This window comes from Arvicola amphibius, chromosome 5 (assembly GCF_903992535.2).
Source record: "Arvicola amphibius chromosome 5, mArvAmp1.2, whole genome shotgun sequence".
NCBI lineage: Eukaryota > Metazoa > Chordata > Mammalia > Rodentia > Cricetidae > Arvicola > Arvicola amphibius.
In genome coordinates this window covers 10,025,539-10,039,070 of record NC_052051.1, presented here as the reverse complement: position 1 = coordinate 10,039,070, position 13,532 = coordinate 10,025,539, and the positions used below count along the sequence as shown (strand labels likewise).

Sequence of the window (13,532 nt, the reverse complement as noted above, 5' to 3'; positions counted from 1 at the left end):
TGTCGCCGTCTTACTATGAACCCTGACTGACTTGATACTCACTAAATAGTCAAGGATGGCCTCTGCCTCAGCTTCCTGAGTACTGGGATTCCAAGCACACCATGCCCAACTTCAGAACATTTTATTTTTCTGAGAACACTTTTTTGTTGGTTGGTTGGTTTTTGAGATAGAGTCTATGTGGCCCTGGATTGTGGCCTTGAACTCTCAATGTTTGAACAGGCCTTAAACTCAGAGGTCTGTCTGCCTCTGCCTCCCAAGTGCTAGGATTAAAGATGTGCGCCTTTTTAAGAACAGGAAAGATTTGAGGATGCATGTGCGATAAGACTATTTAAAAATAAAAAGCCTTGGGCAACCTTCAACTAGACAGAAACTTTATCACGTGACAACAGGTTCAAGCTGTAAGGAAGCTTGCACAAACCCACACAAACCTCAGGTGAGCCACCTGGCCCCATCCCTTCACCCTCACTCCAGCACAGCACCCAAGATCCCAACAGGTGCCCCTCTCAGGCCCCTCCCTCCCGTTCCGTCAGTGTCACAACCCTGGTAGGTGCCCAGGCTCGCCTCAGTGGAGCTGCATGTGCCAGCCATGACTGCAACTGTCCACCGGAAGCAGATCGTGCACACAGGACTCGAGTGCCTTCCCCTGGGCGAGCACAGACTGGAGTTTCCTGCTGCCGCCCTGCAGCTTACGACGTGAGCTTCGAGTAGCTGGGGGGAGAGAATCGTCTCCGCAGGTACTTGAGGACGTAGAGAGGGAGACAGCTGACCAGGGTGATGACAGACACCTTCCAGAGGAAGGACAGGGTGGCGATGAAGTAGACATCTGTAAGCAAGAAGACGGCCGTGAGGGGAGCATTCTGCAGGACGGCCATGGGGCCACCAGAAGAAAGTGTTCTTTATTCCCTGTTCCTCACTCTCTTCTCACAGAGGGCACGCCACGGGCCAGCAGTGTTTGCGGCCCTCATTTCCTCCCCTCTCCTACCTGCCCCCCACATTTGGTGAAATGTTACTTTCAACCACCAGGAAAAGAACCTTCCAGAAAACATTCCCATAGCTGTTTTTTAGTCTAAATGACAACTGGAGTTTCTTTTAGGCCACAGAGCACAGAAAGTGATGTTCAGTGCATGGCTCTGCTTCTCAGTGGCTGTTCAGATTCAGTGACACCCACAGAAAGTCAAGAGAGGGACCCACGGCCACAGGGCAAAGTGAGCAGAGACCACCTGTCAAAATCAGGCTCGCACTTGGGACAGGGTGCTCCATCCTGGGCTGGGGTAGTGAAGCCAGGAACTTGGGGAAGCTGCTGGGGAGCGAAGGAAGGAAGGAAGGAAGGAAGGAAGGAAGGAAGGAAGGAAGGAAGTCACCCAACCACCAATGAAGCACTTCCTGCAGCCTCCCCACTCTCCCTGTACCCACCTGAAGTCTCTGAAGGGATGGCCCTGCTGCCTGGATTGCAGGAATGAAGGGCAGGGAGAATCAAGCTGCCCACTCCCGCCCCCACACTAGCAGACTCGCCAGAGGATATCTGAGCACATTCAAACACAGACACATCACTGATATGACTGCAGAGATCTAGAAGGTAGACTCTCTCTGCTGACCTCCTAGGATGGCACAGGCCCTGGGCACTTCACAGCTCAGAGGCTCGAGTCTGCCCTGGGCTGAGGAGACCAGTGGTAGAGTGACAAGGGGACCCAACAGAGAAAGATGGCTGCTGCAACAGGATCTATTGCACAAGTGGATGGAGGGGAGCTAGAAACAGGTCTGGGCCAGAACGGAGTCAGCCTGGTGGCTAGTCACACAGGGGGAAGGACTGGCTGAGCTGATGTGACTTCTGGATGCCTTAAAGCAAGTGTGGGGGTCAGTATAGGAGCAAACACAGGCTGGCCCTGTGATGTAGGAGTGTTTCTATCTATCTGTTGTTTCATTGGTTAATTAATAAAGAAACTGCTTGGCCTGATAGGTCAGAACATAGGTGGGTGGAGTAGACAGAACAGAATGCTGGGAAGAAGGGAAGTGAGGCAATCGCCATGCCTCTCCTCTCAGAGACAGACACCATGGAGCCAGCCGCCAGGTCAGACATGCTGAATCTTTCCTGGTGGTGCTACACACATTACTAAATATGGATTAAAGCAAGATGTGAGAATTAGCTAATAAGAGGCTGAAACTAATGGGCCAGGCAGTGTTTAAAAGAATACAGTTTCTGTGTAATTATTTTGGGTAAAGCTAGCTGGTGGCCGGGAGCCCGGCGGCGGGAAGCGGCCCGCAGCTCTTACTACAACCCTGGAGACAGACACAGACACACTCAAACCCATGCCTAGGGCTAAGCCAAGAAGTGATGTGGGATTCCCCTCTGTATGCTGTGAGTAAGTTTTATTACCATTGGTTAATAATGAAGCTGCTTTGGCCTATGGCAAGGCAGAATAGAGCTTGGCAGGAAAACTAAACTGGATGCAGGGACAAAGAAGGCAGAGTCAGGGAGATGCCATGTAGTTACTGAAGGAGAAAGACACTAGAACCTTACTGGTAGGCCAAAGCCTTGTAGTGATACACAGATTAATAGAAATGGATTAATTTAAGATGTAAGGGCTAGCGAGGAATACATCTAAGCTATTGGCCAAACAGTGTTGTAATTAATAAAGTTTCTGTGTGATTATTTGGGTCTGGGCAGCTGGGAAATGAACGAGCAGTCTCCACTTACAGAGCAGTCACCCTGCCCCTCCACTGTCCACACTGCCCCACACTTCCTGTCCCAACTGTCCCCACTCCCATGCTGTCCCTGCTTCCCAACACTCTGGTCTACAATCTTTTTCTGGTTCACTTCTCCCCACTGTCTGCTTCACCCACTGTCTTCAGCCCCAGGCTGTGCCCTTCCTTCCCACTCCCCCCATACTATCTAATCTCTGAGTTCCTATAGTATGGTTTACTTGGGGTCTGCCTGGGTCACTCTCACCTGACCTTGGTTCTCTCTGCAGTTTGGTCTCATCAGTCTTCTGTGGCCAAAGGATGCTTCTACATGCATCCTGCACCCTCTAACCAGAAGGGTCAACTCCCTGCCATCCTGGCCCAGGACAGAGACTACTGGTCTACCAAATGAGCCACTGCTGGGAGCAACTATCACCTCTCAGCCAGCTGGGACAGCCAGTAGTTCTCATGGAGCTTATGGTGGTCCCTACGGACTAGGGCAGAGGAGAGCAGACTGTCAGCCCAGCTCCCTGGGTGCTGATGGGTCACAGTGCACTCACACTCAGAATGAACTTCAGACTGAGATTTCATGGGAAACAGGAGGTTCTGTGATCCCCCGAAAAAGTGGAAGAAAGGAATAAAACTTTGCAAAGTCTGGCTTGGTGACGAGGCTTGTCCCAGGAAACTGCTTTGTTATTTATCCCTGAAGATGTTCCACATCCCAGGGAGGTCACTGGAAAAGCCCAGCAATCCATGTACCCCTTTATGCCCAGGAAGCGGCAGTGCCCAGGCTCTCAGCAGACAGATACCCACAAGGCTTGGGTCCTTATGAGAAATCAGTTTTCTGTTCCTAAGCCTGCACATACACCCAGTACCTGCTGAGCAGCTCCCACGGCCCAAGACCCTGGGCAGTAAGCACTGAGCGCACAGTTGCTAGATCGGCTGCTGAGCAAACCGTGAGTCTGTGCATGTCCAGCACAGATACCCTCTCGTTCAAATGCTCTGGATCAGCAGTTAGTTAGAACTGGGGTATGGAGTCCACAGAGAGAGCAGCTCATTGTGCCTGGTGAATTCATAAAGGATTCTCCCTTCCTAAGTCTGCCAGCACTGCAGAGTTTAAAACAGACAGCTGCCAGATGTGGCGGTGCATGTCTTTAATCTCAGCACTTGGGAGACAGGGGCAAGTGGATCTCTATAGCTTGAGGCCAGCCTGGCCTACGTGGTGAGACTGTCTCAAATCAAATAAAACAAAGAGGACACTGTGTCCTGGGGCTGGGGCTCAGGGTCTTACCGATGAATTCGTGAAGGAACACCAGGGAGGCGATATAGCAGGCCAGGCTGAGCAGCTCAGCCACTGTCATGAGCCAGTGCCACGTCTGGATGGTGAGCGCCACCATCAGCAGCTCGGTGAGGATGAGTGACGTGAAGGAGATGGCCACGATGTGCACGAACTCCGACTCGAACAGCAGTAATGCCCCATACATGATGGTGCTCCCTGCAAACACCAGAAACACCTGAGACAACGCATCATACATACATGATGATGCTCCCTGCAAACACCAGAAACACCTGAGACAACGCATCATACATACATGATGGTGCTCCCTGCAAACACCAGAAACACCTGAGACAATGCATCATACATACATGATGGTGCTCCCTGCAAACTCCAGAAACTCCTGAGACACACCTGCTGCCCATTTGTCACCTAGGCAATCCCTGGGGTATCTTAGTCTCTGCATACATATATGAGGTGCCTTAGGCCCCAAGTCTACACAGGATGTCCATTTATCTTATACAACACTCAGCTGAAGGCCATTTACACCATGTCATTAGTGTTTCTGTGCCCTGTGTCCTACGAGGTCAGGACTCAAAACCTTTTGTGGTTTTGAACAATTTGGACTAGGAAAAATGTACCTGAACCCCTAGAATTCCCTCTGACTTTGCCAGCCGGAGAAGCAACCAAACAGTACTCTAGAACCCTGCTGTGTGCACTGTAGAACGCTGCTGTGCTGTCATGCCTCAGGCACCCATTACATTCCCAGCACAATCTTAAGTCCTATTTTTTCTAGGTAACCTTTTCCCTGCCCCCTCCCACAAAGGTCAATGTTAAAGCATAGGAAGAGCAGGCATTTCCCTCACCCCAACCTCACCTTGATAGATACTGATTAACACCCAAATTAAGAACGTCTTGTAGGACAGCGGCCGCCCCTAGATAAGAAACAGAAAGACCAGATCACTGTGGAGGCTGGAGACTCACTGCTATCAGCGTTGTTGGGACTCTTCCCACTGACCACTGCCGGTTTTTATCACAAACATCCACAAGGGGCCCCCCAACATCTGACTGAGGAATAAAAATGCCATCTTTCAAAGACAGCCCAGAGTGGATATATGCCTGTCTTCTCAGCTACTCTGAGGACACTAAGACAGGAGGAAGGTGGGTTCAAGGCTGGCCTGGGATTCCGAGTGAGTTCAAGACTACCCTTGGCAACTTAGTGAAACCATTGGGAAAGGACAAAGAAAGTCAGGGTGGTACACGCCTTTAACCTCAGGGTTCAGGAGGCAGAGGCAGGTGGGTATCTGTGAGTTCCAGGCTAGCAGGGAATGTAGTTCAGTGGTAGAATGCTTTCCTAACAAGCACACAACCCTGGGCTTACACAAAACAAAACAAAAACAGCAAAAGGGAAATCCCACCCATGCAGAGAAAAGCCCCTGCCTCTGGCAGCGCGGTGTCAGGGCTCCTCCAGGAGCGCAGTCTGCGGGTGCAGAGCAGACCTGTGGCTTTTCAGAAACCACTTCTGTTTGCAGTCTGCACTGGCCCCCCACCCTCCGCCTCCAAAGGAAGGCATGAATCCCCCCACGCCTTTCCTTGTGCCCCATCAGACAGGAGGGGCAAGTGCAAAATAAATGGAGAAAAGAAGGGAGAGGTGGTAGGAAGAGGTGGGGTAACGGAGTGAAGTCGGGGAGGGATGCGGAACCTTGAGGAGGTCCTTGTAGAGCTCAGGATACAACATGGCGACTTCCGACTTCACGTCTTTGTCCAAAACCAGGGAGAACACGGGAAACATGGTGTAGATGGTAGAATACCTGAGGGGATGGCCGCCGTCAGGGACTGCTCCTCACCCCGGCCTCTGCAGTCCAACCTCCCTCCTGCTCACCTGCTTACTGCACCCATCATGCACCAGGCCCAGAGCTCAGCACTAAGACTCCAGATATAAAACGGAGGTGAGCATCTGCCCTCGAGGGCTCTTGTGTTAGTATCCACGTCAAGAAATGTTGCAGACCAGTGCCAAGGAAGAAGGCAGAATGGGGAAGAGGGAAAAAAACGTGTGTGTGTGTGTGTGTGTGTGTGTGTATGTGCACATGTGTATGGCATGGGACACAGACTCAGGAAGTCAGCAAGAATGGGGCATTTCTGTGGACATCGAAGAGGAGTCGCCGGGCCAATCTGGAAGCTCACACCAGGTCCAAACAACACCTGGTACAAAGGCCCTGAAGCGAGGGTGCAGCTGTCATAAAGATAGAGAGTAGCCAGGATGGCCGGGGCTGCAGGTAACAAGGGGCAGATTGTAGAAGGCCACACACAGAACCCCATACTATGTTCTGATATGTACTTTCACATGTCTGGATGAGGGGACATTGTTTTCCAACTGGAAATGGGTGGCAACCAGTGCTTACTCTCAGGCTGACCCAACCCGCAGACACAGCAAGGAAGAGGGCTCTGCTGCGGTCCCTGGTCTGGCCCATCTGCCTCCCTGTTCTTTTTAAGCAGAATTGGGCTCTCGTACCTGGTGCCACCTGCCATGTGCCTGAGTAGGAAGAAGCTTGGGGACTCCCTAGCAGGTCAGGAACAGAGGTGGTGCCAATGGGAGCCAATGTACCATCAACACTTTGTATGCTGTGCAAGGCCCTGGACCCCAGCATCCTCCTGGGCTCAGCTCCAACCAAAAGGACAGACTGCAAATGCTTCCCCTATCCCAACACCCCAGTAGGGTCGCCTTGGACTCTCTGAGTCTGTTGAGTTTGTTCATCTTCAGGTCCCAATGACCACAGGCTGGGGTACAGGGGTGACTGCCTCCCCCATCTTGTGAGGGTGCTTCAAAGCCTTGCCAATTCAAGGAGGCTCAAAGCCTGCCTTACAGCCAGAAGCCAAGGTGCCACGGACACTTCTGATGTCTCTCCTCCCTGTGGGATGTTTCTCGGGATGTCATGAAAAGTGAGCAGCCTGTCCGCAGTGACTTACCCGATGATCAGGAACCCTTGGTAGAGAGGGACGGACGCGAAGTAGAATACAGAGGAGAAGACGGCCTGCATGAAGGAGGGAGAGGGTGTCACTGAGAGTCACAGCACAGCCCCTACCCCGCAGATGCCTACGCCCTGTGCAGGGGTTCCTGCAGCCTTCACAATTGCCCTAGGAAGTTAGGACCATCGAGATACAGGTAAGGCCATCAAGACCCACAGAGGGTCAGGGGCTGGCCTGAGACCACACAGTTCATTCATGACAAGGCCAGTAGTGAGCGTCCACAGTCATGTTCAGCCTTTTGTGTGAACAGCGCACCCTGTGTAGTGGGGTTGGGAAGGCTTCACACCCAGGTCCTGAATCACTCTTGCTTTACACAAGGAGAAACTGCAGGGCCTTTGAGATCCAAGTCCACCCCTGTCTAAGGAGCCTACACTCCCAACAGCTCAGAATTATACCTTGCCAGGTATACACCCTGACAGTACACTGTAGGTACAGAAACTAAGCTGCGGACAGAGCTACCAGAGTTTCCACATTGGCCACCTTAAAGACCGGGATAGAAGACAGTACAGTTTGGAATTCGGGTGGGAAAGTCTATTTTTGTAATGTTCAGGGTCAAACTGAGGACCCTTCACCTACTGGGTGAGCAAATGCTGCCACTGAGCTGTGCCCTGGGGCCATACAGGGGTGGGGGGCGGGGGAGGGTTGGTTTCTTTGTTTTGAAACAGGGTTTCTCTAAGTGGAAGCTCTGGCTGTCCTAGTACTAACTCTGTAGACCAGGCCAACCTTAAACTCAGAGATCTGTCTGCCTCTGCCTCCCAAGTGCTGAAATTAAAAACATGTGCCACCACTGCCAGTGAGGATTTTTTTTCAAAGCATATGACAAGCTGGTGTTTCAGTGGAAAAAGCAGTGAGGGTTTTGCCAGCTCTCACGGAAGTCTCTGCTCCTACTGCTGGAAAGCAGAGCATGCTGGGAAGGCCTGGTGAGGAAGACAAGTGCTCAAATCCTAACACCTACAGAGTCACAGAGGGACTGTGGCTCCCAAGCTCTTTCCCCCTAATGTAAGCCCAGGGAATGCTGGAAGAGCCAAGTGAAGGCTTTTTGTAAAAACTTAGCTGAGCCAGGTGTGATGGCGCACACCTGCTGTCCCAGTAGTTCTGGAGGTGGGTAGACCAAGGGTTCAAGGTCAATCTTAGAGGCCAGCCTAAGATACATTAGACCAAGGATCAAAAATGAAACAGATCAAAAACACTAAACCAAAATTAAAAAAAATCCTAAGCATCAAGAGAAGTTGGATCTTGCAGCAACCGGGAAGGCAGAGTGTGCGCCTCCCCGCACCTGCGCACCTGCGCTCCTCCCCACACCTGCACTCCTCCCCACACCTGCAGCACCACAGAGTGACAGCATGCCATGAAGCCTCCTTGCTAAAGCACTGCACAGCCACAGGAAGCCTGGCTCCTCTGACACTTTCACAACCTCACCATAGGGAAAGCCACCCCCAGTGGCTCCTCACCCAGCTGCACAGACATGCATCTACACACGGGCTCGTCACAGGAAGTGAACACACCTGTCCTGTTCATCAGAGATCATCATGTCAAGGCACAAGGAACAAGGCCGGTCTCACTCAAGAACCTTCTGGAACCTTTTGAGTAGATATCAATGGGAATGCAGATGGCAGCTCATCCGCCTGCTTTTGTGTGTGTGCCCAGGGACAAGATCATTAATCTCCCTCCCAGTGATTAAAACCACAGCATGGCCTGGTCCCATCGGTGAATTAGCATAACGGTCTGATGATGGATTAACATAAATTAAAAGTGCAGATGCAGTCTGATGATCGGCAGCAGCTGTGCAGCTTGAGAACGTCTTCCTCAACAGGCCGGCAAGAGGCCGGCAGGGAACGCTCCCACGTGAGGCAGGACGAGCACCCTCCGTGCACCCTCCACGCGGTGAGCGGCCGTCAACATCTGGCCACACCTTTCCTAAGAACGTTTACATTGATGCACGTGTGCACATGGACACATGCTGTTGTGCTTTCTATGGCACTGGAATGGAGGTCAGAGAGCAGCTTGAGGGAACCGGTTCTTCCGTCCTACCATATGGGATCCGGAACTGAACTCAGGTTATCAGGCCTGGCAGCAAGCGCCTTCACACACTCAGCCATCTCAGAGCCTGCCTCTGTCATGAAACGTCCTGCTTGGTCTTACTGATGACGGTTTTCCAAGGGCCAAGTTCAAGGTCAAGGCAGATCCCACCAGTTCATTTCACAGGTGGAAAGGTCAGCCTGGAGTCGGGGAACAGTGTGTGCACGGGCTTCACAGGTCCTCAGTGAAAAGTGACAAGAGCCGAATGTTCTTATCACCAAACTGAAGCATTGCACCCCGAGGCCTGGGCCAGGAGTGCAGTGCCTTCTGCAAGCTGAAACTGCGTCATTCCCTTTCCAGCGAGGTTTGACTGTGACGGGCAAGCCATGCTGCAGTTCCCTGCGATGATCACACTCTGACTCAACCTCAACCTTTCCACCTGTAAAATGGGCTCAGGCTATAGTGTGCGGCAGACAGGAGATGCTGACTACATTACAAGCATTGAGCCAAGGTCTAGGATGCACTCAAGAAAAGTGAGTTAACACCAGGTGTGTGGCTCACGACTACTCCCAGCACTTGACGATCACACGCTTGCACACATACTAGCCTGGATCGCTTAACAAGTGCCTGTCTCACACACATTTAATCCTCTGGTGTGGCTGCCGCTCTTGGCCCTTGTCTCTGCACAAAAAACAGGAGCAGGAATGTTTGTTTGGCCCTAACCCTGCCTCTTCCGGGGAACCCATGATGAGATGGAAGAGCTTAGCTAGGGGCTGTCAGCTGGGCTGTGGTCAGACAGAGACAGACTGGCCAGGTGGGGTCCAACTGCTGGGATTTTCCATGACAATGACTGTCCTAAGCACCTGGGCACAGGGCTAACTGCCACCCACCTGGGAAGTATGCCCACTTATACCGAGGCAGAGCTACATATGCCCAGGTACACACATAAATGCCCACCTGGACAGCATACCTGTGCACACCTGTAAGAGGTGCCAGCTGCCTGCCACGCCCACACGGCCCTGTGAGAGGCACTAGCTGCCACCCACCTGCACGGTGTACCTGCCTTACCCACATGTGTCTGTAAGAAGGTCAGTTGCCGCCCTCCTGCACAGTATTTGCACCTGGGAAAGGCACCCGTTGCTTGCCTGCCTGGGTAGTGCACCCATGTGTACGGGTACCTGCGCGGCGTGTCTGTGCCTACTCTCTGCCTATGAAGAGATGACTCTCTTGAGAGGTCCCCGCAGCTGCGCACCTGCATGGTGCTGATGCAGAGGCTCCTGTGGATCACAAACTGGCTGAGGGCTGCCGAGCGCTTGTAGCTGTTCCGACCGTGCACCATGAGTAACCGGCCAAGATGCTTGAACTGGGTGATAGAGAAGTCCGCAGCCAGAGACGCCTGCTTTCCTTCCTGCAATGCGCACACCAGAGGTCAGGGAGCATGTCTCTTGTTAATTGAAACAACAAGACATGACAAGGAGACCTTTGAAGACATTCAATAACGAGACTCTGGTTTCAGGCTACACGCAGTTGGTGGTCCAAGTCAAATTGGATTTAAGAAGAGGAATTTACTTAAATAAAAACCACACTAAATCAGAGATAGTTGTAATGTGGGGGTCAGAGGAGGCTGGTATTAAGTTCTCCCCCACTCCCAGTGTTTATGAGAAGCAAAAAATCATCATAGGTGCTTTATAACACTGAAGGCCCTGAAGGATTAAACACTGGGGAAGTCTGATGCAGTCAGTGTAGAACATTCCTGAACGTTCTGCATGCTCCTGGATATGGAGCTCACGCTGCACCCACACAGTGGCACGCATGTTTTCAAAGGCATTTGACTGGCACTACTTTTACTATTGAGAGACGGACATCAGCATCTACTGGTATGACCCTGAGGATACAAATCCCCCTGGAACACTCTTGCCACATAGGCTGCTCAGAGTGCACTGACCCAAGGACTTACTGACATTCCTAGTACTTCAAAAATATCAATGGAGGGCCGGCAGGATGGTTCAGCAGGTAAAAGCGCTTGCTGCCAAGCCTGATGACCCGAATCAGCCCCAGGACCCACATGACGCAAGAAGAGAACTGAGTCTCACAAAGGTCCTCTGACCTCCTCATGAGCACTGGGCCACGCACATTCAAATACATAAATAAATATAATATATATATATATCAATGGCATAAATACCAAACACGCCTAAAAAAAAAGATCAGAGAAGTGTTTTACATTATAGAAGATTAAAGAGACACGAACGCACGCTAATGAAGGAAATTCGGGGTCCTTGATTATTTCCTGGGGCTTCTTTTGTTCTTAAGCTACAAAGACATTTTGGGGACAATCGGGCAAAATGCCCATGAATCATTAGGTCAGCATTACATCTGGGACAGGAGTGGGAGGGGGTCCAGCTGCTGTGCTGATGCAGGGAGATGCTGCTTCTTAAGGACCCTGGGAAGTATTTAACATGAACTGTGTGCCCAGAGGGAGAGAAAGAAAGCGGAAGTCAGCAGGTGAGAGGAAGGGAAGGCTGATGGAGCTCACTGCCAGAAAAACATTCAATTTACATATATATATATATATATATATATATATAGAGAGAGAGAGAGAGAGAGAGAGAGAGTGCGTGTGTGTGTAAGTCTGCAGCTATGCATGCCTGGGCATGTGCATGCTCAGCCCACAGCAGGACAATGGGCACTTCTCTCTCCCTCTTCATGGTACTGCATTGACACAGGGCCTCACTGACCCAGAAGCTTGCAGGCTCGGCTGGTGGTCCAGTGAGCTCTCAGGATCCACCTGTCTCCAACACCCCCCCCCTTGTTAGATATGCCCAGCATTTTAGGTAGGTGCAGGGGATTTGAACTCAGGTCCTCAAGTTTGCACCACAAGCGCTTATAACTCACTGAGCCACATCCCCAGTTCAAGATGATATTTTTTTTTTCAAAATAGAAAGTTACAGTGCTTGTGGTTTTGCTGAACTGGAGACAAAGACTTAGAGCCGGGCACAAAAGCCAATCCTTGTTGTTCAGCGTGAGTTCTGAAGTAAGAAATGGGAAGCCGAGGACAATTCAAAGAGATGACAGCCTTGATAAGGAGACTGGTCCTAAGAATGGAGTTGATGATTTAAAAGCATGGTTAATAAGAGATTAAAAAAAAAGAGGGAGGGTTAGAAGTGACTGTTGTCCCTGTCTCTGATGAAGAAAGGAATCCAAGATGTAACAGATTTAAGCAAGCTGCATGGCAGAGTGTGTGGTGTGTTTTTAATTTGAAAGTATACATGAAAATAATATATATACATGGACAAAATATGTGTAGATGGTATCTATAACAAAAGCACACACACCCAAAACCATAATGCCCAGAGAAGAATTTCGGAAGATTCCCCAATGTCACTAGTTTGGTGTGGCTAAGAGGCAAGCTGGGCGTGACTTACATGATTTATTTCTGCTGTGGCAAGCACTCACTACTGTCATATGCTAAAACCCAAGGACTCATGAGAGAATTTTTAACAGAAGGGAAAATGTCTCCTTTGTAGATAGCGACCTACAAAAGGCTTGTTAAACTCCAGCAATCCGTTGAGATTTGCTTTATCTTTAATTCTGAGTGTCTATGCATGGGGGTGCACAGGGATGCATGTGCCCATGAGGCCAGAAGAGGACTGTGGATCCCCTGGAGTGCCTGTGGGTGTGAGGGTCTGGATGTGGTGCTGGGGACCAAACTCCAGTCCCCTGCAACAGCAGCACTCGGACCACTGAGCACCTCTGGCCCATGCCTCCCCACAACCCCACCACCTTTCTGGTTTTCTGAGGCAGGGTCTTGATCCGTGAGCTATGGCTGGCTGGAACTATACAATTCTCTCACATCTACTTCTTCATGAGAACTGGAATTAGAGGCAAGAGCCACCACTGCTGGCTCAGTTGTGCTTCTTAAAACCTATACCTAAAAGAATTTGCATAGATTCTGGAAGCAAAGTCTCACCCAGGAACCACAGCATAGTGAGTGTGGTGGTACAAGCCTCAAGGAGGCAGGAGGGTCAGGGTCATCCTCAGTTGTGAATCAAGTTCCAGACCAGTCTGGGAAACGTGGAGAAAGAGAGAGGGAAGGAGGGAGAGAGGTGCGGGGAGGGGGGAGAAGAAAAGAAACAAAAAAGAAAGAACTAGAAACTCCAACTGGAGGGGAAGACCTGTGTGCACACACTCACCTTGCCCTCCACGCCCACACCACAGTCCGATTCCTGGATCATGCTGACATCATTGCCTCCATCACCTGCGGAGCACACAGACCAGAGGGGAGAGGTAGGAATGTGGGGACAGTGAGAGGTGGCTCACACATGGCAGTCTCAGAGAAACAATCCATGTCGTGCTCTTCACTCTGTGCCAGCCATCCTCAAAGGAGGCAGCTGATGCGTGCTGGAGACCAAGTGGCTTGCCAGGGTCAAATGCTGAGCTGTCGCAGAGGCCAGCATCTACGACCTCTTCTCAAGAGCCCCTGCAGGACATGGACGTCCTCAGGACCCTGTGGCCAGCACACCTCATACTT

At 51.1% G+C, this 13,532-nt stretch overlaps 1 protein-coding gene across 4 annotated transcripts in view; it reads right to left on the bottom strand.

The window, feature by feature from the left end:
• Positions 1-354: 354 nt before the first annotated feature.
• The window catches only part of Atp9a (ATPase phospholipid transporting 9A (putative)), a 110,272-nt gene continuing 97,094 nt past the window's right edge, over positions 355-13,532 (bottom strand). For all 4 annotated transcript variants that reach the window (XM_038330835.2, XM_038330833.2, XM_038330834.2 and 1 more), the window contains exons 22-28: positions 13,195-13,259; positions 10,254-10,409; positions 6,923-6,987; positions 5,658-5,766; positions 4,833-4,890; positions 3,971-4,174; positions 355-823 (exon numbers count right to left, since the gene is read on the bottom strand). In XM_038330835.2, the coding sequence (XP_038186763.1) occupies positions 687-823; positions 3,971-4,174; positions 4,833-4,890; positions 5,658-5,766; positions 6,923-6,987; positions 10,254-10,409; positions 13,195-13,259 (794 nt within the window). In that variant the 3' untranslated portion in view covers positions 355-686. The remainder of the gene's footprint in view (positions 824-3,970; positions 4,175-4,832; positions 4,891-5,657; positions 5,767-6,922; positions 6,988-10,253; positions 10,410-13,194; positions 13,260-13,532) is intronic.